The 25159-nt window shown below is 41.7% G+C and overlaps 2 protein-coding genes across 4 annotated transcripts; one reads left to right on the top strand and one right to left on the bottom strand.

The window, feature by feature from the left end:
- Nucleotides 1–1400: 1400 nt before the first annotated feature.
- Nucleotides 1401–6843, bottom strand: LOC140360871 (carotenoid-cleaving dioxygenase, mitochondrial-like). 2 transcript variants are annotated; one of them, XM_072446318.1, is made up of 12 exons: nt 6785–6843; nt 4958–5135; nt 4675–4886; nt 4263–4378; nt 4088–4190; nt 3881–4009; nt 3642–3802; nt 3396–3563; nt 2789–2926; nt 2288–2470; nt 1716–1826; nt 1401–1622 (listed from the first exon to the last, which is right to left on the bottom strand). In XM_072446318.1, exons 1-12 carry the CDS (start codon nt 6798–6800, stop codon nt 1506–1508), a joined length of 1632 nt encoding a protein of 543 aa, XP_072302419.1. In that variant the 5' UTR covers nt 6801–6843; the 3' UTR covers nt 1401–1505. The 2 variants fall into 2 exon arrangements, with proteins under 2 accessions (XP_072302419.1, XP_072302420.1); XM_072446319.1 differs by having other exon boundaries at nt 4263–4369.
- Nucleotides 6844–7682: 839 nt separating this feature from the next.
- Nucleotides 7683–24381, top strand: snx19a (sorting nexin 19a). Of its 2 annotated transcripts, XM_072446316.1 has the most exons (12): nt 8229–8304; nt 8418–9141; nt 9231–9369; nt 9795–9895; nt 9967–10077; nt 10204–10319; nt 10426–10513; nt 10596–10749; nt 10848–10971; nt 19233–19417; nt 19875–19962; nt 24013–24381. In XM_072446316.1, exons 2-12 carry the CDS (start codon nt 8488–8490, stop codon nt 24143–24145), a joined length of 1893 nt encoding a protein of 630 aa, XP_072302417.1. In that variant the 5' UTR covers nt 8229–8304; nt 8418–8487; the 3' UTR covers nt 24146–24381. The 2 variants fall into 2 exon arrangements, with proteins under 2 accessions (XP_072302416.1, XP_072302417.1); XM_072446315.1 differs by having other exon boundaries at nt 7683–9141.
- The last annotated feature ends 778 nt before the right edge of the window (nt 24382–25159 follow it).

Here is a 25159-nt window from a genome sequence, read left to right as displayed (position 1 = left end):
TACAATGTGAAGCGTCTTTGAGTGTCTCGAAAAGCGCTGTATGAGTGTTATAAGTGGTATAAGCATTATTAACACTGATATGAGCAAGTGTTGCCTAATCAAGAAATAATATAAAACTGACCATTTTGATTTGCCACGTTTGTCTTATTAAAGCATTTTGTGACAGATTTTTAGACATTTGGGACGACCTGGTTTCTGCTGCTTGATCTGATCTTTAGTGAATCTGCCTGCATTTGTTCTTCCTCTGCCTTTTGTTCGTTGTTGTTGTTGTTTTGAGCATCTGCTCTGACCACACACGCAGCACCACGTGGCTCTGTAAGAAGACGTGGTTTCATTTTATTTTTTAAATCCACTTTACAGTTTGTTACGTTGTTTGTATGACCAGTGTCTTTTTGAACACGATGTATGTTTGAAATACAACTATTGAAACACATCAATATCGTCTCTCAGTGTTTCTGAGGCAACTTATCTTATTAGTACATTTAAATTGTTTTTCTTTCATACATGTCTATTTGATATATTTGCTTTAATTTTATTCATTGTTGTATGTATGTATGTATCACCTCAGCAAGTTCTTAGCTTGTAATGTGTTCACTGACAATGAACCTTTTCTGCCTCTGATAAACCAGTGCTGACCTCTTGTGTATCATTTGGGAATTGCAGGTTAATTAGTCACTATTCTTGAAACATTTATATTATTTATTTTACTTTTTGCTTTTTATTTTACTAGTTCATCTTAGGTATTTCCAAAGGGTTTAATCTTGTTACTTATCATCAACACATTTTCTAACAAAGCTCTAAAGCCGTGAGTCAGTTCAGTGTGTGTCGGGGCCTCTCGGCTGCTGGTTTGTTAACCATTGTTGATAATGTGGAACAACCTTTGCCTCAGTTTCAGAAGCACTGATGATCTTTAACTGATGATCTTTAATTTTTAAACATGTAACACTGAGTTACCAAAGAATGGAATCAAGATACTTGCAAAAGAAAGTTTATGGATATAAAAATACAAAAGCTTTAAAAAGTAACAAAGAAGTACAACAAACATTTACTGTAATAACATCATTCACAGGCCATTGATACAAATTGTTATTATAAACAATTACTGCAAAAAGTATTTGGTGAGTAACTTAAATGTCTTTGGGTTAGCAAACATAAAAGAATCCATGTTTTAGTTTGTAGTTGAGTAAATACATTATGTCCACTCAGCATTGCGAGCGCTTGTCAACAAAGTAGAAATTGGTGAACATGTGACATTAGCCCACACAGTACATGCTTGAACGTGTCATACTGTTCACCAATCTACAAATACAAATGTTTAGTATTTTATAAATTGTTACCTGTATCCCTTAATTTGTATAATTGTAACTTTTTCACAAATACTTTGTTATTGAGGCGCTTCATATCAAAAAGAATATGAGGGAATACTGGCTTGGAAATGTGTAAAATATAGTAGCGGTTACGTAAGGCATTAGTGGTTTGTACTGGCGTAACTGGAATGAACAGCATTAGGCGGAGGCACTGAAGGCACCATGAAACCCATATGGAATGTTCACTGGCACGTTGGCTCGTCCCAGCTCTTCAAATGTTTTGGCGTTAAGAACAAGAAGAAATGTCCCTTTATCCTAGACAGAGAGGTACTTTTATCAATCACAGCAGCAGTAGAAACTCATGAAGATTCTCCAATTAAGTAGGGAGGACTGAATTGTATTACTTACTTGTGTGGGAGTGAGAACGACGGACAGTATGACTCCATCGTCCTCCTCAGTGGCATCGGGAGCAGGCACAAACACCGGCTCTGACGGGTAAAAGCCCTGCTGGTACCACGCCTGTGACAAAAGTCAAGTCAGTATTCTCTATCAAAGTTGTTAAATTGTAAAATACTGATATATATTCTATAATCTCTATATGTAACCAGTTCATGTATTATTGTTGTATAATCACACAAAATCTGTATTATTTTTGTTTAATATTGTGTTCAACATGCCTGGTATTTGTTTTATTGTGCTGTCAGTGTCCTCCAGCCCTTGACAATTTTGGCCGCACTCTTTTGCCTTCTGTTTTGTTCGTATGATTGTGTGATTATATCTAAAGTACTTTATTACATTGAGCCCTTTCTATCATATTTCTAGCTATCTAATTAACCTAATTGGATTATTTAAGCACTCTCTTTATCGCTTCCGAGATTAGAAGATTGTCTCTACCTTCGGTTACTGTATACCATTTCCCTTTTTCTCAGTACCAGTATTTCTGTTACAAGCCTTCTTTTTGACCAATGTCTGGACAGTACCTTTAATGTCTTGCTGCTCAGATCCATCTTGATGAGTGAGTCTCCCACCAGATGTCTGAAGCCACAGCCGTAGTAGTATCGATATGGTTTGGTGTTACATCTGCGGTAGTTGATCTGAGGGAACTCCAGGCCACCGTAGTTCTCAAGGTCGGCTCCATGGAGATCCTCATGTTGACAAAACACCTGAGAAAGAGACAAAATATATTTAAGAAAACTGGAAAACATTTGATGTGGCTTTCATCCCCGTGTATCTATTTTTAAATATGTTATGTTATATAAAGTTTCAGGTGTATTTGTCATGTGCTTAAGGTACAAGGTACTGTAATGAAAAGAGGTTTGCCCGAGCACACTCTCCACTGAATAAAATAATCACAATCAACACTGACAGAAAAAGGTACAGTCTTAGTCATCCGTAAAGGTAAATATGCAAAAACATTGGTTAATGTGTCAACTTGAATGTAAATGTAATGTGCTGAAGGGAAGTTTGTAAACTGTAGTTACCTTATCTTTGCTGACTTTCACACATGTTGCCTCACTGTTGGGCCGTGTGTTGAGGTTCTGGTCTGTCGGCGTTTCATTGGTCACATTCAGAGGCAGAACAAAGCGTCTAGGGAAAGGCCTGCCCAGAGTGTTATACACCTGAAAGAAGAGCCACAATACACCTCTTATTATTATGAGCCAAAAGCTGCAAAATGCCTTCTGTGGGTTGTATTCACATCACACTTTCTAATCCCATAGTTGTGTTTTAAACTATGGAGCTGGAGATCAGGTCTGAATTTTTGGTTAGAATTTTAAATACTGTAAATACTGGGCATATCCACATGAAATAACAACCACTGCACATTTAAATGTCTTCTCTGTCTCTGCTGAAACAAATAAAAGTGAAATTATTTTTATTGAGTGGCGGCATCGCTCAAATGTACAATTCTTGTCTGTTCAGAGTTTTACATGGCAAGTTTTCAGAACCAATCTTTTACAAATAATATTCTGGTTTCGCATTTGTGGGTTTCCAGTTTGGTATTTTCTTTCAAACCCATGACAGGCCCCTCATAAGACCTCATAAACTCATGAATGCAACCAAAAGTAAAGCCCCTGTACGTGTGCTAACCTGGTCTAGTGCTTCTCCTGACTTGCGCAGGTTCTGGATGAGATAGTTGTTAATGGCATCTCCATCATCTGCACAGCACAGGTCGACCATCAGGAAGCCATCCTCCTCAAACGCATTGATCTGGTGGAAGGTGGACATGGCTTTGGTGTGATACTTCACAGGACTCACCTATAGGAGATAGAAAGGACATTTACACTGTGGGCACATGTGAAAGAGCTCCCTCTCTGTAACATGAGCAGACTGTACCTCGCCTGTTTTTTTGTTCACTACATGGAGCACTGTATCCAGTTTAGAATCCCAGTAGATGCCTTCACCGAGGGCCCTTCCTCTGAGTTTGCATGTGATGATCTTCAGTAGGTCCATTTTAATCGGTTGTTCAATGAAGGCCACATAATTTTCAGACATGGCTAATAAAGAAAGACCAGAAACAGTTTTTGGGAGCACCAGTGCGTCGCATCACACACGGGGCTGAGCAGTGGACTCACCAAAGCTGTGGTAGTACGAGGGATGGGACTTGTTGGCAGGGACGATGGAGCAGAGGACTTTAGCCCCCTGCAGAGTCTCTGTTGCATCCTTCTTCTCAGGGGGAACACAGATGATGTTGTACAAAGCTCCTGGGGTAAATGAAAGGTTATCTTGTGTTTTATCGTACAACACAAAGCATGTGCAGGTGTGTTGGCAGACAGACTCACCCTTACTGCCGTAGGAGTTGCCCATGTTGTAAGCGGTCCCATCCCGGTCATAGTGTGGATGTGCAGTGGCTCCATTCACTGCGATGAACTTGCTCCAGTCCACCTTCATTCAAAGTATAAACCTTATTCTTTGGGCGTGCCGCCACTCAGTTACAATCTTATCATCTTTTCTTACCTTCTCCACAGTATCAAGGTTTTCTGGGTTTACTCTGTGCATGAAATTGGTCTCTGTGCTGACATAGTAATCTCCTTTGTATGTGACAAAGCTCACGCTGGCGTTGTCTGTGGGTTCTGTAGGAACACATGATTTAGAATGTAGACACTTGATGTTCATGCCACTTGTAAACAAGTTTTGTAAGTCCAAAATTCTTTCAGGATCTGTTTACATTTTTCTCTCTTTCAACACTCACTCACCTCAACCATCTATATATAGTAACTGCTTACCAAAGTCAACACCATGTCAATAATTAAACAACCAGTGTGCAAGCAAGTACACAAGTCAGAGAAAGGCAATGTAAAGGTCCAGTATACAATTCAATAAATATATAAACTATATTGAATTCAAACAGATAAGTAATTGTAAGTACCTATCATTTCAAATCGAGAAAGAAACCTCTGGAAGAAGTTTTTACATGGGTCGGGCATGGCTAGAGTTCCAAACTCGGACATCACGATACGGTCTCGCTCACTGTTCTTCTTGTAGGCGTCACTTTGGAGGAAGCGGCTCATGTAGGTCACCTGACCGTTTTGGATGTTGTATTGGTGCAGCATTGCCATGCCATCAAACCAGTGGTTATAGCTGTGAAGAGAGGAGACGTGGTGAAACCTCAGCTCTTCCAAAGCAGCTTGTTTCAAATGCAACAGACTCACTGAGTGTTTCCAAACTCAAACTTTCCCGGGCCGTTGCGTAACAGCTTGCCATTGACCCATGTGGGTATGGAGCCCTGTACCTCAGTGGAGATGGGCTCAGGGGTCTCCTCTGCTGTACGGACCAACGGGGCAATGGTCTCCAGGCCCTTCCTCTGTATGGTGCTTTCCTTTGGCTCTTCTGCAGGTGCAAAATATGTAGCTATTGGCTATTGTTTGAGTATTTTAAGACAAAAAGAGGAAGTCACAATTTAAATGCACTGTATTTTCATTCTATTATTTTGTGGCTTTGTATTATGTATCGTACATTAATGAGAGAATCAAAGTTTCTCTTTTGCAGCTTAGTTGGCTGACTTCCTCAAAAGTGTTTATAGACACCCTGTATCCATCATTGGTACAGTGACAGAAAAGTCTAAACAACATGTTTGGTGCTTACGCTAACGGAGATGGTTTCGGGATTGTCAACTGACTTGAATTATATAGTAGTCTACAAGTGCCCTGAGAGCAGAGAGCACAATGATTTTTAGCATACCAAACATAACACACATGCATAACACATTTCACCTTCAAAGGAAACAACAACAATTTGACACACAATTTTTCCCATTTCACAATTATTATTTCACCATAATTTCAAACATTTCACAATATTTACCTTACTATAAAGACATTCAAACACTCTACACTGTGGCTTCTGATACATCTTGTCACTGTCAGTAGGGCTTTCCATGGGTATTAAGTCAGTTAAATTATTTCCTCCCAGAACAGTGCAATTGGGTATCTATTCTAGTTTATTTTACGTTCAATAATAGACAGAAAATAGAAAATCTTCTGATTCTTGTCAGAAAATGTATAAAACTTTACTAAATCCTGGCCTTCTCAGGGCATGGGACGTTGGACATTTTGTTCACCATCTTATAAAAGGGAACTCTCAAGCATAAAAAATAACCCTCTTATTTCCAGTCAACCATTCTGGGAAGCATCAGGGTCAGTTTGTATTCCAAACCCATAGATAAAAAATTACCCTAAAATAAAATGAAAAGTGAACATATATGTATTCCGCCTGGATATGTTACGATATACGTAATTACAAGTCCCTAAAACAATTTTTTACTGAATTTACCTTCAGCTTTTAAAAGACAATTGTCAAAACCCAACAAATGCTCATTATAGTGTCAATCAGCTGATCCCTCCAGAAACCAGCTTTACAAATGTATATATCTAACATTTAAGAAAATCGAGGCAGGATTTAACATTTGAATTCCTCTGTGCAGTGTTTTTACTTGTAATCAGAGTAGAACAGACGTCATAATACAAAACTGCAGAGTCTCAGCTTCACAAAGGCTCCAGCAGCTGTTTGTGCTCCAGAGGGTTCAGGAACAACCTCAGTTTAAAAGGGGGCTCATTTTTTTCAGGCGTTTAAGGGAAAAAATAGGCCCCTAAGAGCAAGTTTAAACGTGGCCTATGTGCAAAATTGAGTTTCCCATTTAAGTTTTAGAACGAGAAGAAACATTTTTTAAATATTGGATTAAAAATGCATATGTAATGTGTAGTATAATGTGTAATAACATATGCACGCACGCTGTAGCCTTTGCCGCGGTTATTACTAATGCATAACGTTGACAGCTCAAATGACAAAGGAACAGTAAACAGTGCGTTGAAAGTGCATTTGCGGGACAGAAGCACCACAAGTTCAACCCAAACACGCGTTGTATCAGTTATTTCTACATCCTCCTGATCCAGCCTCACATGGCGCAAGGATCTCTTACCTTTACATCAACACAGCACGCGAGGGTTCAATAAAGCTTCAAATACATGAACGGATCATACCTGTTCCTGGAGACATGGTGGCTTTGGGCAGATGAGGCTGTTTGCTCCGCACAGACTCACGCGCTTACGTAAAGCAGAAGGTTATATAACTGCTCTGCTCCGGGAGGGGTGAGAGAGAGAGACCTATAGCTTCCTTCCTGCATCGTTACTTAGGCATAGATAACATTATATATAACAGCGGATATAACGGATGGAAATGATATTATATTTACATAATGGGCAAATGGGAATTGGCCATTTCACTGTTTAGTGTTTGATTTCCATAAAGACGTGAACTTGAGCCTCAAATGTACCACTGGATGGCGCTGCAATCACATGAATACCAGAGAGGTCATGGCCTTTAGTGTGTGGTTCAAGTGTAACTGGAACTGATTGAAACAAGGCTTATCAAAACCTCACTAATTATAGTGATACTACATAAACATGAATACACTTTTTCATGCATCATTTTTTTTTTTTTTTTTTTTAGATATTGAGCAGCCTGTATGGATCTGCATGAAAAAATGTATGCAAATTGAGAAATACTCCTGGGTGTCCAGCCTGGGTTGGTAAAGTCACTGGTTCAAGACAAGTCAAGTGCCGTATAGACTGTCCATATGGGCCGTATGAAGGCGTGTGGATCAGGATAATCCAGATTACACCCAGCCTGGAACGGGAGGATATCTACCACCTGTGTATGGAGGTAAGCGACGCTATTTCATAGTTACACAGATGATTCTGCTGAGTAGGCCTAATGATAATTGTTATTCATTATAGTTTAATTGGCTCATCTTTCTTACGAAGTAGTTGTGTGGCTTAGACTAATGTATAATTACCCACAACACAGTGGATCACATGGGCTCGTATAATATTAATTGAAAAAGGTTTGGGTTTGGTCATGTCTTGCAGGAGACTGTGTGTAATGCTTCTCCCTGATGGCTCTCCTCACCACTCTGTCCGAGTATTTGGGCCAACCACGTCTGTTAGGATGTGTGGCTCTCATGGCGTGGCTCGTCCTCTTCCATCTCCTGGTGAACGTGTGGCTTCTGTGCGTCTTCACCAGTTTCTTGGTCGTCCTGGGTGGCTGGCTCGGCTCTCGAGCTTTACTGGACGCTAACAGTCTGCTACATTTAGAGCACTTCCTCCCACTGGGTAAGCTGAACCCCCCTGTGTATTCTCCTGAGCACGAGTGGAGGTTGAACCATGAGATCCACAGCGCTGCACATAAAGCAGTTCGGGATTTTGTGTCGTCATGGTACCGCACTGTCCTCCCCGAGGTGGAGGGTGAGTTTGAGCGAGCCGTGCTGAATTCAATGCTGGAGTCTGTGATGGAGTTGAAGGAGCGTGCACAGAGAGTTGACAGAAAGGAGTTGATTCAGAGGTTGCTGGAGGTATATGGATGTCACCTGCAGAGCTACATAACAGCAAAACAAATACAATCTTCACACAGGAAAGACATCAGCCTGTGGGAGATCTACAGTGAAGTTGACACTCCCCATCCGGCTGTGGGCTCTGACGAGAGGAGCTACTCCAAAGCTCTGGTGAGCCTGGTCTTACATGTTCTTGTCCCGTACCCTCAGATGGAGACGAGAACTGGTGGCTACATGGTTACTGAACTCATCACCTGTAATGTTCTGCTGCCACTTCTTCACAGAGTGGCCGATCCCGATTGGCTCAACCAAACCATAGTGGAAATCTTCACCAGGTCCAAAGCTCCCCCAGAAATGACACCCCTCCCGACTGATACGTTATACAGGTGTCCCATCCCGCACGAGTCCTGGACCACCTGTCACTCATTCTCCTCCTCTGACCCGTCAGGCTCGGTCACTTCAAGTTTGTCTGATTTGGAAGAGCAGATAAGTCCTACATCATTTTATGACGATTCACCCCAAAACTCCATGATTAGCATAGTGTCCAGTGACAAATCAGACAGTCACCTGGAACGTACAATCCCACAATACAAAATAACCTACTGTTCACTAAGTACAGTTAAATGCTCTGAATTACCCACATGCAAAGTGCCCTCAATGGCCTCCCTTGTTCAAACTGATTCGGATTATGATGTAAAAGGGCGTTTCTGTGATTGCGCTCCATCTACCAACTTCTGTAAAGCCATTTGTTTGGAAGACGATGAACCATTTGGATGTTTTGCATCTCTAAAAAATCTCGGGCCTAAACAGGTTGTTCCAGAGGACTTCTTGTGGCCAGAAGGCATGCCTCAGGACAAGTCACCAGCAAGAAAGTTTGATCTAACGTTTGGAAGTCCAAATCACTCCCCTGCACCTGTGAATATCCAAAACGTGCATATTAGTGGCACTATCACGGCTAATGAGCAGCGTGGCACAAGCACTCATCTCTTTACTGTCTATACTATAAAGGTGATGTATTCATTACGTAAGTCTACAGCGCAGTATTTGTATTTGTATAGTTCCTTTATGAATTCACACATCTTTGCTTTGTTTTATAGTTTGATACAATAAATGAATCTGAAAATGGTGCCACTCAGCAAACTTTCACCAGTCACACAGTCAACCGCAGATACAGTGAGTTCCTCAACCTGCAAACACGTCTGGAGGAGAAGCCCGAAATGAAGAAACTGCTGAAAAGTAAAGAATTGTCCTTGATAAATGTATGATTTAAAACTGTGATTGTACTTTTATTCCTATGTACTTCGTCTTAATATATATTCATATATTCATATTCATGTGCAATACTCTGACATAATGTCAATCATGTTGGTGCAATATTCTCCGTTCATATAACGGCTGTAAATAAGAGGGTTACTTTTGTTACTATTATTATTATTTTTATTATTATTATTATTTTTACTTTTTTATTATGAATATAAGAGGTTTTTTCTATAAGAGTTCTTTTTTATATAAGAGCTTTTCTATTAAGAGTGTTTTTCCTTAAAGCTTTCTATAAGTTACCTCTTCTTTTACTTCTGTACCTACTTGTGTTGCAACACCAAAATTTCCCCAAAATTAAGGCTTATCTTATCTTTTCTTATCTTATATATTGTCTTTTTTAGATATCAAGGGTCCAAAGAAGATCTTTCCAGACATTTATTTTGGTAATTCAGACAGTGAGAAGGTGGAAGCTCGTAAATGCCAACTTGATAATTTTCTCAAAGTAAGGTTCACAGATCTTAAAAACGATTTAAAAAGATCTGTGCGGTTGTATAACTTGTGCTTTTTATCCAGCAACTGAGCAGTATTCCTGAGATGGTAAACAGTGAAGACATGCAAGAGTTCAGCTCTGATCTCTGCACACATTTTGGAAGGAGGCCCGTCGGCAAATCGAGGATTGATAAGGTGACAAAGAACACTTTTATTGCATACAATGGCCTTTCCAACAACGTGAATTATGTTTAAGGTAAGGTTAAGGTATTGCTTTCATGTTTAGTCTGATAGTCTTTATGTTTTATATTCTTGATAAAGATGATGGAAAATGCCTTGGACACTCTGAAGACTGCTTTTCCCTATCCAGACCTGAGTCCAACTGAGGACTCTGATATAGATGCGGATGGGAGAATGCCCGAGATCAGCAAGTACAGGTGAGGACCCTGACCCTAACTCATATAGGGTCTCTATTTATCCCCTTCATGCTTCGGCCTGGGAGCTGGAGGGTTCTGCACAGTATCTCTGCTTTGTCCACAACAGGAGGATGTTCCAAAATAGGATGTCTACCACACTGAATATCTTAGAGCTGCCTCCTAAAGTCACATACTGCTATAGTGCCAGCAGCCCCGTAAGTGACTACATCTATATAAAGATCCATTTGATTTGTGTCAAAAGAATACATTTAGTTCAAACATGTATTTTGTTTTCAGATGCTTAATGGAATGACTCTACCAAACTTGGTCAACTTTGTCAAGGAGCAAGAGCATCGCATTTGCAGTTCATCAGAGAAAGAGACCCAGGAATCATGGTTGAGCAGTGAACTGTACTGCAAAAACACAAAGGCTTCTGGGAAAACCAGCACAGGTTTGTTTTCTAACAACAAATGTAGTAACATGAACCAGCCACTTGCGGGCAGCAAATATCTCCTTTCATTTCGTTCAAGTGTCTTTTGTTCACTTCAGATACAGCTGTGGCAGATGTGGCTTTGAGCATTTTGTGTCTGTTGATAAGGGACCAGTGGAGCTGGCTCTGCACTGAGAACATCCAGAAGACCATGCGCCTGCTCTTTGGCACCTTCATAGAGAGGTACAGGGGCTTAGTCCAGTAAATGCTTCTCCCACTGTTTGGGTGGCTCTTTTGTCCAGTGAGAACAAAGGAGTTATGGTTTGTGGTGACCTACAGTTACATGGGCTTTTTGAGAACTTTTTCCCCACAACACAATTTCCAAATCACATTCAAAGACCTCCCTTGTGTCACGCGTTGGTGGTCCATGGGAACATTTTGTGGCAGTAGGCCCTCATAACCCCTGACAGCCTATGGCCTGTGACCTGGGCCTTTAAAAGGAGGCTTCCTCACCTGCGCTGGCCCTTCTCGCCTCTGACGTCACCCGCCACCTGGGAGCAGTGCAAGCGGCACGAGGACCGGAGCATTCGCTCTGATCGCCCCAAAAACACCCCAAAGTTTAGGCTTAAAGCCAGCGATCACACCAGCGTGTTAACCAGGTTGGTTTGCGCATCGTGCGCTCACCAAACCCTGCTCAAACCTTGTATGACTCGTGCCGCACGCTCCCCAGGTTTAACGCCCCGTGCGTGACGTTACGTGCAGGCTTTGTGCGCCGGGATTCCTCCCAGCCGCGGCGCGCATAGTGCACAGATTCGAGCACCGGATTGGTAACCCCGCGGGTCTCTCCTCCGACCCAGAACGTCTCTCCTCCGACCCAGAACGTCTCTCCTCCGACCCAGAACGTCTCTCCTCCGACCCAGAACGTTTCTCCTCCGACCCAGAACGTTTCTCCTCCGACCCAGAACGTTTCTCCTCCGACCCAGAACGTCTCTCCTCCGACCCAGAACGTTTCTCCTCCGACCCAGAACGTTTCTCCTCCGACCCAGAACGTCTCTCCTCCGACCCAGAACGTCTCTCCTCCGACCCAGAACGTCTCTCCTCCGACCCTAAACCCAGAACTTCCCTCCAAGTGCCCTTGGTGGGTTTGGGCACGTTCGCACCGGCCCCTTTCTACATTGACAGACTGTAACATATCAACGTTTGGAGTTTTCGAGTGTCGGCTCTGGCCCCCAGCTGGACTGTGGGACTGTACCGGGTCCCAGGCCTGCTGCTAAGGACCAGCGCCACCTCCTGGTAGGGTAATTGGGCTAAGTACCTTAAGGGACAATCTGGGCTGCTGTTTTATTTTACTTTTGTTATTTCGGTGAATTGTTTAAATGTGTCTACTGTTTTAGAGGTGTGAATGTGTGAATGAGAGTAGTAGTAGTTTTATTATTAAAAATACCAATGTTTCATTTATCCTGTCTTTAGCTTTAATAAATTGTGAACTGCTTTCCTATATCTGAGTCTCCTGGTCCACTCAAAGAATTTGCGCTTGCCTTACTTGTGTATGTGTCCCTGGCACCAATCCAGGGTGGCGTTGTTGGAAACTAATACAGTCAATAATTATTCATTTAACCCATAAATTGGAATTCATGTGGAAGACATCCACCTAAACATCATAGCCCTATCCTAGCCACGACATTTTGGCGTTCGTTGGCAGGATGCGATTGAGTTGGACCGAGACTTAGAATTGGGTGATTTAACTTTAGGTTGGGTTATTTAGTGCATCCATTTAGCTTTTGGTGGTTGCTGTTATTCCAGTGATTGGGGGTGCCTAATGTGTGTGGTTTAAAGGTCATTTTGATGTTTACTCGCATGTTATTTGTTTGCAGTGTTCAGTTATAAATTGTGAGTTTTGTTTTCATCTGTTTCTCCTGTGCCTTTTAAACTATTAACACTTGGAGCTATTCTTGTCCTGTGTTGATAACATATTGCCGTTAACGCTAATATTGTGCCTAAATTGTTCCTCCTGTCTTTGGTACATTGTGTTTAGGGTATTGTGAATAATACAGCAACAGCATTGTCCCCATTTTGGTTGTAAATTGCCCCTTGTAAAATATGGAAGAACAAATGCGCGAGTTACAGGAATTAGTTAAACAATTGAAAGCAGACAATGAAAGACTGCGCCAAGAGCGCTCTGATGCTTCAGGTGCTGGTCCCGGACCGTCTGCTCCGGCTACGGAACCACCCATGGTGCGTGGCAATCCGGGTCCCGATAGACTAGTTTTCATCCCACGTGACCGTAAATGCCCTATGTTTCGAGGCCGAAGCGGTATCTGTTTGAGTGAGTGGTTAGAAGAAGCCCAAGCATGTATGAGAGCTCGGCATTTGTCCACAGGTGATCAGGCGTTTTTCTTATTCGACCATTTAGAAGGAGAGGCCTGCGAGGAGATAAAGTATCGCCCCGCTGAAGAACGGAGTGACCCAATGAAAATTACTGCCATTTTGCAGGACCTGTATGGATGTTCAGAATCGTATGTAGCATTGCAAGAGGCATTTTTCTCACGTAGACAGCATGAAGGCGAAGGGCTGTTGGAGTATTCGCTTGTTCTAATGTCCTTGATGGAGAGAGTTAAACAGCGTGCTCCAAGCAATATTGTAAATTCTGAAATCCTCTTGCGCGATCAATTCGTTGAACAGGTTCTCGATGGTGCTCTTAGGCGTGACCTTAAGCAATATGTTCGTCAGTCTCCTGGGGCAACACTAATTGACGTCAGGGGTGAGGCTATCCGGTGGGAGCGTGAGGGGCTGACTGTGGCCATGCGGGGCCGGAGCAATTCTGTTCCCTCAGCCTGTGGAATTCAATATGCGGTGCAGGGTGGCTACCAGCGGTCGGGCCAAAATCCGCCATCCGAGGTAGCAGAGGTGAAGGAACTCCTGAGACGTCAGCAGGCCCAGTTAGATGCACTGACAGAGTATTGCCCGCTTACAGACTTCTCAGCCTCGTCATCGTGGTCGTTCACCACGAACAGGTCCAATAATTTGCCTACGCTGTCAACAGCCAGGCCACATTGCAAGGGAATGTGATGGGCCACCGGTCCAATCCCATCTACGGTCCTCTGCGCGCGGTTACCCACAACCGCGCCAGCTGTCGGAAAACTAGTGCCCACCGCGTTGCAGAGTCACAGCTCGGGTGGGGCATCTATTGGCTCGAATAATCCTTGGGTAGGGCTAGAAGACGCTGATAAGTTAATTTCCTCGTGTCCACATATCGACGTTGGGATGGGTGGCGCCACCGTACCATGTCTTGTTGACACAGGCTCGATGGTCTCAACTGTGACCGAGAGTTTCTTTCAGAAGAACTTCGAGCCTTGGGGTGAGGAGCGTCTTAAGGCCTGCCATTGGCTGGAACTTAAGGCCGCCAATGGTTTGGCCATCCCATATGTTGGCTATCTTGAGGTCGAAGTCAGCCTTTGTGGTAAATTAATGCCCCATTGTGGCGTCTTGGTAGATCCACCTGGACAGACTTCAACTCAGGTCCCCGGTGTGCTCGGGATGAACATTATCCGGAAATGTTACCTCGAGCTCTTCGGCCACTATGGATCGGCCTTGTTTGGAGAATCGTCCAGCTCACTCCCTACCGTCCTTGTGGAAGCTATGCAGAAGTGTCATGTCGCCAGTGTGCAGTCAGCACCTAAGCTGGGCCGCGTTCGGGTCCGAGGAAAGCGGGCCTGTCGCGTTCCGGGTGGTGCAATAAAGTTGGTTACTGCCACTTGTTCACAACAGCTCTCGGAGGGGACTGTATTGTTTGAGCCACCAGAGGCTGGGTTACCTGCAGGCCTTATGGCATCGCCAGCTCTGGTACGTGTGGAACGGGGCACAGCGTACATTCCAATAGTGAACGTAGGCGAAGCAGATGTGTTTTTGTATCCCCGCACTGTTATCGGTACTCTGGACAGTGCTCGGGTTGTCAGCTTGCCGTCGGGTGTTGTCGAGGTGTCGTCCATGGCCGCTCAAGTAGCAGGCCAAAGTATAAGCTCTCCGGTCCTCGACCAGATTGAGCTACTTGACCTGTCTCATTTACCTCCTGAAGAACAAGTTGGTGCCCGTTTACTCCTTCAGCAACATGCCTCGGTCTTCTCCGCCCACGATCAAGACCTTGGCTGCACAAACTTAATTTCCCATGAGATTCCTTTGTCCGACAATATCCCTATTCGACAGCGGCATCGACGTATTCCACCCTCAGAATATGAGGTTGTGAAGGATCATATTAACAAACTGCTGGAGGCACAAGTGATCCGAGAGAGCTCGAGTCCTTATGCCTCACCAATCGTACTGGTTCGTAAAAAGGATGGCACCTTGAGACTCTGCGTAGATTACCGACAATTAAATTGTAAGACCAGGAAGGATGCGTTCCCGCTCCCACGTATTGAGGAGTCTCTTGACTCTCACCGGTGCACGTTGGTTCTCCACTTTAGATCTGGCAAGCGGATATAATCAAGTGCCAGTTTCTGAAAAGGACCGGCTGAAAACGGCTTTCTGCACTCCATTTGGCTTGTTCGAATGGAATCGAATGCCCTTTGGCCTGTGTAACGCTCCGAGCACCTTTCAAAGGTTAATGCAGCGAATCTTTGGGAGTCAGCAGGGGCAGTCGCTGCTTCTCTATCTCGACGACATCATAGTCTTCTCATCCGATGTGGGGCAGCATTTGGGGAGGCTAGATGGCGTTCTGAGTAGGTTACATCAAGAAGGTCTTAAAGTGAAACTAAGTAAATGTAGTTTCTTTCGTCGGGAAGTAAGCTATCTGGGGCACATAATTTCAGATAAGGGAGTTGCCACTGACCCCGGGAAGATCCAGGCAGTGGCTGATTGGCCGGTTCCCACTACAGTGTCCGAGCTCCGCTCATTTATTGGATTTGCGAGTTACTATCGCCGGTTTGTAGAAGGGTTCGCCAACCTTGCCGCGCCGTTGCATCGGAGAGTGGCAGAATTGGTAGGTAAATTTAAGCGAAAGTCTTCCAGGTGTAGCCTGGAGGGATGGGACCAGGAGTGTCAGGCAAGCTTTGATGGCTTAAAGGAGTGACTCACCAGCGCCCCAATGCTTGCCTACGCAGATTTTACCTTACCGTTTATCCTCGAAGTAGATGCAAGTCACAGTGGCCTGGGCGCTGTGCTTTCGCAAGAGCATGGAGGCAAAGTGAGACCCATAGCTTATGCCAGTCGAGGGCTACGAGTGACAGAACGGAACATGTCAAACTACAGTTCAATGAAGCTTGAACTCTTGGCCCTAAAGTGGGCCATGACTGAAAAATTCAGGGAATATTTGTTGGGACATAGGTGCGTCGTGTACACCGACAATAACCCGTTAAGGCACCTTTCAACGGCAAAACTCGGGGCTGTCGAGCAGCGTTGGGCGTCGCAGCTCGCATCCTTCGATTTTGAGTTGAGATATAGATCAGGTCGAAGCAACCGTAACGCAGACACTTTGTCTCGCCAACAAGACTGTGACCCACTAAACATGGCCGCTCTTGTTCCGGGTATCACGGTGCTACCTTCCTTACAATTGTTGTACCCACGGCCTGTGGAAGTAACGCAGGCTGTGGTGTCTGCGCTGCCGGGTCGCTCGTCGGTTGACGTTCGAGCCCTTCAGAGTTTAGATCCTGTGATTCAGGAAGTAGCAGTCTTTTGGAGACAAAACCGAGAACCAGGCCCTGAGGAGAGAAAACGCTTATCACCTCCCGCCATGGTACTGCTTCGGCAGTGGGACAGGTTAGTGGAAAGGGAGGGTATACTTTATCGAAAGATCTTTCGCCCTGATGGTGGCGAGGCTGTGTTTCAGCTGTTGTTGCCAGTCACCATGATCGAGGAAGTACTGACCCAAGTACATAATGATCACGGCCATCAAGGGGTGGAGAGGACCTTGGCACTCTTGCGAGTACGGTGCTACTGGCCGGGGATGTCGAAGGCAGTTAGCCAGTGGTGCCGGCAGTGCATCCGTTGTCAGACAGCTAAGGACTCTAGGCCCCCAGCTCGGGCACCGATGGGTCACCTTTTGGCCTCACGGCCCAATGAAATTATTGCCCTTGATTTCACTCTGTTGGAACCGTCCACGAGAGGTGTCGAAAATGTATTGGTCATTACAGACGTGTTCAGTAAATATACGCAGGCGTTTCCAACTCGCGACCAGCGGGCGTTGACTGTCGCGCAGATCTTGGTCTCAGAGTGGTTTTCAAAGTTCGGGGTGCCAGCAAGAATTCATTCTGACCAGGGGCGCAGCTTTGAGAATTTGGTCATGCAACAGCTTTGTGGGCTATACAATATTGCTAAAACACGGACAACCCCTTACCATCCGTCCGGGAATGGGCAGTGTGAGCGATTTAATCGCACGTTGCACAATTTGCTTCGCACCCTGCCCACTTCCCGTAAGCGCGATTGGTGCTCTTGCCTGCCTCAAGTCCTTTATGCGTATAACACCACACCGCACCAGTCTACTGGGGAATCCCCATTTTTCCTGATGTTCGGCCAGGAGCCTAGGCTCCCAGTTGACTTCCTGCTGGGTCAGGTGTTCGATCCTGTGGCGGGGCATCATCATGAGTGGATCTTGGAACATCAAACCCGCCTACAGCTTGCTTTTGAAGGGACGAAGGAACGCTTGAGAACTGCAGCAGGACGTAGGAAGGCTCACCATGACCGGGACATTCGTGATGAACCGTTGAAGGATGGAGATAGAGTTCTACTGCGTAATACAGGCGTTCGTGGCCGCTGTAAAACGCAGGACTTGTGGTCTTCCATTCCTTATGTTGTTGTGAGAGCTCATGAAGGGGGAGCGGTGTACACCATTGCACCTACCCATGACCAGACAAAAGTCAAAACTGTCCACCGGTCTTTGCTGAAGGCCCTGGTTGGTACCGACCTAACTGGGGTGACCCAGGAGGACGACCAACCAGGAGCTACTCGCCAACTATCTGAAGAGCCGTTTAGTGATGTAGACTTGTGGATTGTCTCTGAACACCAATTACCTTCGCTTCTAAACCAAACCGCGGGTAGTCAACCTCCTTTGACTCCGGTCTCTACTGAGCCGGAGATACCTACAGTGGACACACCCACGTGGGAACCAGAGCCTTCATCACCGGTCGACTCTGGCGCGCGTCGGTCTAGGCGCCCCACCGCTGGTTGCCACCCGAATCCGCATAACTTGCCACGATCAACATTGGACATGTAAAACGTAGTCTCCTGTTGCTTGGTAGAACAGGTTGGAAAGTTCATCGTCGGGGCGACGATGCAAGAAGGAGGGGTAGAATGTGGCAGTAGGCCCTCATAACCCCTGACAGCCTATGGCCTGTGACCTGGGCCTTTAAAAGGAGGCTTCCTCACCTGCGCTGGCCCTTCTCGCCTCTGACGTCACCCGCCACCTGGGAGCAGTGCAAGCGGCACGAGAACCGGAGCATTCGCTCTGATCGCCCCAAAAACACCCCAAAGTTTAGGCTTAAAGCCAGCGATCACACCAGCGTGTTAACCAGGTTGGTTTGCGCATCGTGCGCTCACCAAACCCTGCTCAAACCTTGTATGACTCGTGCCGCACGCTCCCCAGGTTTAACGCCCCGTGCGTGACGTTACGTGCAGGCTTTGTGCGCCGGGATTCCTCCCAGCCGCGGCGCGCATAGTGCACAGATTCGAGCACCGGATTGGTAACCCCGCGGGTCTCTCCTCCGACCCAGAACGTCTCTCCTCCGACCCAGAACGTCTCTCCTCCGACCCAGAACGTCTCTCCTCCGACCCTGAACCCAGAACTTCCCTCCAAGTGCCCTTGGTGGGTTTGGGCATGTTCGCACCGGCCCCTTTCTACATTGACTGACTGTAACATATCAACGTTTGGAGTTTTCGAGTGTCGGCTCTGGCCCCCAGCTGGACTGTGGGACTGTACCGGGTCCCAGGCCTGCTGCTAAGGACCAGCGCCACCTCCTGGTAGGGTAATTGGGCTAAGTACCTTAAGGGACAATCTGGGCTGCTGTTTTATTTTACTTTTGTTATTTCGGTGAATTGTTTAAATGTGTCTACTGTTTTAGAGGTGTGAATGTGTGAATGAGAGTAGTAGTAGTTTTATTATTAAAAATACCAATGTTTCATTTATCCTGTCTTTAGATTTAATAAATTGTGAACTGCTTTCCTATATCTGAGTCTCCTGGTCCACTCAATCAAAGAATTTGCGCTTGCCTTACTTGTGTATGTGTCCCTGGCACCAATCCAGGGTGGCGTTGTTGGAAACTAATACAGTCAATAATTATTCATTTAACCCATAAATTGGAATTCATGTGGAAGACATCCACCTAAACATCATAGCCCTATCCTAGCCACGACATACTGTTACATGGGCTTTTTGAGAACTTTTTCCCCACAACACAATTTCCAAATCACATTCAAAGACCTCCCTTGTGTCACGCGTTGGTGGTCCATGGGAACATTTGGAAACAACCCTCAATCCCCCCTCTCAGTTCTGAATACATTTGGTTACTCTGTTTCAGGTGGCTGGATGTGGGGGTGGCTCACCTGACCAGCGCCCCCTGCTGGGTGATTTATCTCCAGGTTTTGCAGGAGGCGGTGTGGCCGGGCGGGACATTACCTGCTCAGCCCCGCTCTGAGCGCAGTGCCGCACAGAGAGGGGAGACCAAGGAAAGATGCTTGGAGTGTCTGATGCAGCTCATTCCACGTATGTGATTTACTACTTGTTTTTTCTATCTTATGTGTCTATTTGTATTCCTCAAAAATGTACAACCACCAAAAATAGCTTGTCCCTTTGCCCCTAATAACAAATCACTCTTACATTCACCCAGCAATAGCACATTTAGAGTCATTATCAACATTTGAACAAAGGAGAACGAGCCGAGACGGTAATAGAGATCGTGTGATACTCAGTCCAAGAGTTGAACAACTCTCTTGCTGACTTGCACTTTTTAGTCAAACTTGTCAACCACATTGAATATCTCAGAGCAAACTTGCACTTTTTATGCCTTGACAAGAGAATTTCTCCACCGGACGATGAAAAAAGTGATATTGAACTTCTAAAGAATGGCCATCTGAGCCTATATTCTCTCAAGTGTCTCACAGCTTTAGAAGGACTGTCATGTGTCATTTACTGTATGTTTTGTCCTGTATTTCCTTCACAGCGCTGGTGACGGACATGCTGGGCACAGAGAAGTTTCGTCTGAGTTTGGAAACAGTGCTGGAGTCGTTACAAGACTATCAGATAAACAAGTGAGTCAACAATGAAACCACACAGACAACTATTAAACTATTATACCAAACACGAGGAGGTTCACATGTCACACACACAATACTACTACAACTACTGGTCCGAGGTTATGAGAAGTCGAATCAAGCTTTCTCAGCAGTGTCCCACTTCCTCAGTCTGTGTACTTGTACAGTTGGGAGGCCTGAGCTCACTGACCATCACAAAACATTTCCAAACATTCATCACAGTCACTCCAAAGCTCTGCCAAGAAGCCCACTCTCCCTCTGGAAAAACAGCAAATTCATCCATTCAGCATTTGTTTCTGCTCTGGTAACTACGCTGTTAACTTTAGTAATTGAAAAAAATATTGTCTAAGACATTCATTACTGTAATTTCTGAACCAGAATTTCCAGCTATTATATATATATATATATATATATATATATATATATATATATATATATATATATATATATATCTATCTATCTATCTATCTATCTATCTATCTATCTATCTATCTATCTATCTATCTATCTATCTATCTATCTATCTATCTATCTATCTATCTATCTATCTATCTATCTATCTATCTATCTATCTATCTATCTATCTATCTATCTATCTATCTATCTATCTATCTATCTATCTATCTATCTATCTATCTATCTATCTATCTATCTATCTATCTATCTATCTATCTATCTATCTATCTATCTATCTATCTATCTATCTATCTATCTATCTATCTATCTATCTATCTATCTATCTATCTATCTATCTATCTATCTATCTATCTATCTATCTATCTATCTATCTATCTATCTATCTATCTATCTATCTATCTATCTATCTATCTATCTATCTATCTATCTATCTATCTATCTATCTATCTATCTATCTATCTATCTATCTATCTATCTATCTATCTATCTATCTATCTATCTATCTATCTATCTATCTATCTATCTATCTATCTATCTATCTATCTATCTATCTATCTATCTATCTATCTATCTATCTATCTATCTATCTATCTATCTATCTATCTATCTATCTATCTATCTATCTATCTATCTATCTATCTATCTATCTATCTATCTATCTATCTATCTATCTATCTATCTATCTATCTATCTATCTATCTATCTATCTATCTATCTATCTATCTATCTATCTATCTATCTATCTATCTATCTATCTATCTATCTATCTATCTATCTATCTATCTATCTATCTATCTATCTATCTATCTATCTATCTATCTATCTATCTATCTATCTATCTATCTATCTATCTATCTATCTATCTATCTATCTATCTATCTATCTATCTATCTATCTATCTATCTATCTATCTATCTATCTATCTATCTATCTATCTATCTATCTATCTATCTATCTATCTATCTATCTATCTATCTATCTATCTATCTATCTATCTATCTATCTATCTATCTATCTATCTATCTATCTATCTATCTATCTATCTATCTATCTATCTATCTATCTATCTATCTATCTATCTATCTATCTATCTATCTATCTATCTATCTATCTATCTATCTATCTATCTATCTATCTATCTATCTATCTATCTATCTATCTATCTATCTATCTATCTATCTATCTATCTATCTATCTATCTATCTATCTATCTATCTATCTATCTATCTATCTATCTATCTATCTATCTATCTATCTATCTATCTATCTATCTATCTATCTATCTATCTATCTATCTATCTATCTATCTATCTATCTATCTATCTATCTATCTATCTATCTATCTATCTATCTATCTATCTATCTATCTATCTATCTATCTATCTATCTATCTATCTATCTATCTATCTATCTATCTATCTATCTATCTATCTATCTATCTATCTATCTATCTATCTATCTATCTATCTATCTATCTATCTATCTATCTATCTATCTATCTATCTATCTATCTATCTATCTATCTATCTATCTATCTATCTATCTATCTATCTATCTATCTATCTATCTATCTATCTATCTATCTATCTATCTATCTATCTATCTATCTATCTATCTATCTATCTATCTATCTATCTATCTATCTATCTATCTATCTATCTATCTATCTATCTATCTATCTATCTATCTATCTATCTATCTATCTATCTATCTATCTATCTATCTATCTATCTATCTATCTATCTATCTATCTATCTATCTATCTATCTATCTATCTATCTATCTATCTATCTATCTATCTATCTATCTATCTATCTATCTATCTATCTATCTATCTATCTATCTATCTATCTATCTATCTATCTATCTATCTATCTATCTATCTATCTATCTATCTATCTATCTATCTATCTATCTATCTATCTATCTATCTATCTATCTATCTATCTATCTATCTATCTATCTATCTATCTATCTATCTATCTATCTATCTATCTATCTATCTATCTATCTATCTATCTATCTATCTATCTATCTATCTATCTATCTATCTATCTATCTATCTATCTATCTATCTATCTATCTATCTATCTATCTATCTATCTATCTATCTATCTATCTATCTATCTATCTATCTATCTATCTATCTATCTATCTATCTATCTATCTATCTATCTATCTATCTATCTATCTATCTATCTATCTATCTATCTATCTATCTATCTATCTATCTATCTATCTATCTATCTATCTATCTATCTATCTATCTATCTATCTATCTATCTATCTATCTATCTATCTATCTATCTATCTATCTATCTATCTATCTATCTATCTATCTATCTATCTATCTATCTATCTATCTATCTATCTATCTATCTATCTATCTATCTATCTATCTATCTATCTATCTATCTATCTATCTATCTATCTATCTATCTATCTATCTATCTATCTATCTATCTATCTATCTATCTATCTATCTATCTATCTATCTATCTATCTATCTATCTATCTATCTATCTATCTATCTATCTATCTATCTATCTATCTATCTATCTATCTATCTATCTATCTATCTATCTATCTATCTATCTATCTATCTATCTATCTATCTATCTATCTATCTATCTATCTATCTATCTATCTATCTATCTATCTATCTATCTATCTATCTATCTATCTATCTATCTATCTATCTATCTATCTATCTATCTATCTATCTATCTATCTATCTATCTATCTATCTATCTATCTATCTATCTATCTATCTATCTATCTATCTATCTATCTATCTATCTATCTATCTATCTATCTATCTATCTATCTATCTATCTATCTATCTATCTATCTATCTATCTATCTATCTATCTATCTATCTATCTATCTATCTATCTATCTATCTATCTATCTATCTATCTATCTATCTATCTATCTATCTATCTATCTATCTATCTATCTATCTATCTATCTATCTATCTATCTATCTATCTATCTATCTATCTATCTATCTATCTATCTATCTATCTATCTATCTATCTATCTATCTATCTATCTATCTATCTATCTATCTATCTATCTATCTATCTATCTATCTATCTATCTATCTATCTATCTATCTATCTATCTATCTATCTATCTATCTATCTATCTATCTATCTATCTATCTATCTATCTATCTATCTATCTATCTATCTATCTATCTATCTATCTATCTATCTATCTATCTATCTATCTATCTATCTATCTATCTATCTATCTATCTATCTATCTATCTATCTATCTATCTATCTATCTATCTATCTATCTATCTATCTATCTATCTATCTATCTATCTATCTATCTATCTATCTATCTATCTATCTATCTATCTATCTATCTATCTATCTATCTATCTATCTATCTATCTATCTATCTATCTATCTATCTATCTATCTATCTATCTATCTATCTATCTATCTATCTATCTATCTATCTATCTATCTATCTATCTATCTATCTATCTATCTATCTATCTATCTATCTATCTATCTATCTATCTATCTATCTATCTATCTATCTATCTATCTATCTATCTATCTATCTATCTATCTATCTATCTATCTATCTTTGTCTTGTGATTGTGTGCAGGCATCTGCTCTACTGCATTTGTGACCTGCTGCTGGAGCTACTCGTTCCTGAATCGTGTGACAAGTCCTTTCAGACGCTGTTGTTTCAGAAACTTGGAAAAGACACTGAGAAGGACAAAAATCACCACATATGACCAAGCTGTCAAATTTGAAACAGTCAATTCCAAGTGGCCTTTTTGCCTTCAAGAAACATGTCTTCTATGCCTACAGCTGTGTTTTATCTGCACTGGCCACAGCAGAGGGACAATGGTGGGACTTACTGCACATGATTTGCAGCTCTGAGAACAAATCTCAGCTCAGCCCACAGTCACGTTATCTGTATTTATTTCACTTAAGAAATATCTGCCTTAAAAGCCACAGGCAATTTCAACATGTGTTTCTCCTCTGCTGTGCGATTGCAGGACACAAATCATAAAACCTACACTTTTACTCAGCGTAAGATTTGGGCCAATGTTAGACATGAATATAAACTGAACTGGGATCATAAAAAGAACCTGGCTTCCTTCTCTTTCTACGGCTTCTTACAAACAACCACAAGGCTCGAAGAAATGAAGACAAGTTTGACCTCAACTTTACATGGTTTTGTGAAAATGTTTACTGTAATATATGACCCATATATTTCCCAGAGTCAGAAAATGATTTAATTGCTGACTGTAAACATTTAGTCTAACTGAGCCTCTTTGATCATCATAATTTTTAGCAAAATTAAAGCTTAACTGCATGATTTATGGAGATTGGCCTCTTTTATTTGACATATGTGGTAATTAAGAAAAAAGAACGCAATGATTACAACTCTAAGATAAAACTGTTGGTTATTTATTATGGTTTTAATGGCCCATCCCACCTCACAGTTTACATCCCTAATGATAGAATCTGTATTACTATGTCTTCGTTCCATTATCTTTAGTAGTAACAATAGTCTCATCTTGCAAAAAAAAAACAATCCTATTTAAAATTCTTAAAAGTTTTGTTCTTAATCCAGTGAAACCCAGTGACCAAATTGGTTTTGAATGTGAACCAGAACCGCTTGTGTCATTGTCTTTGTCCCTGTACAACAGCTTCCTCAGATCTTGGGCCATGATCTTGGTTGAAGTACTTGGAGAGGTGTGTATGTTTTAGGCAGGCTTCATTGACACACTAGGGTGTGG

Source organism: Eucyclogobius newberryi, unplaced genomic scaffold (genome assembly GCF_026437365.1).
Source record: "Eucyclogobius newberryi isolate DKJ021-1_F unplaced genomic scaffold, fEucNew1.0.hap1 SCAF_15, whole genome shotgun sequence".
Taxonomy (NCBI): domain Eukaryota; kingdom Metazoa; phylum Chordata; class Actinopteri; order Gobiiformes; family Gobiidae; genus Eucyclogobius; species Eucyclogobius newberryi.
The sequence above is the reverse complement of the archived record's forward strand: the minus strand, read 5'-3'. Positions and strand labels throughout refer to the sequence as shown.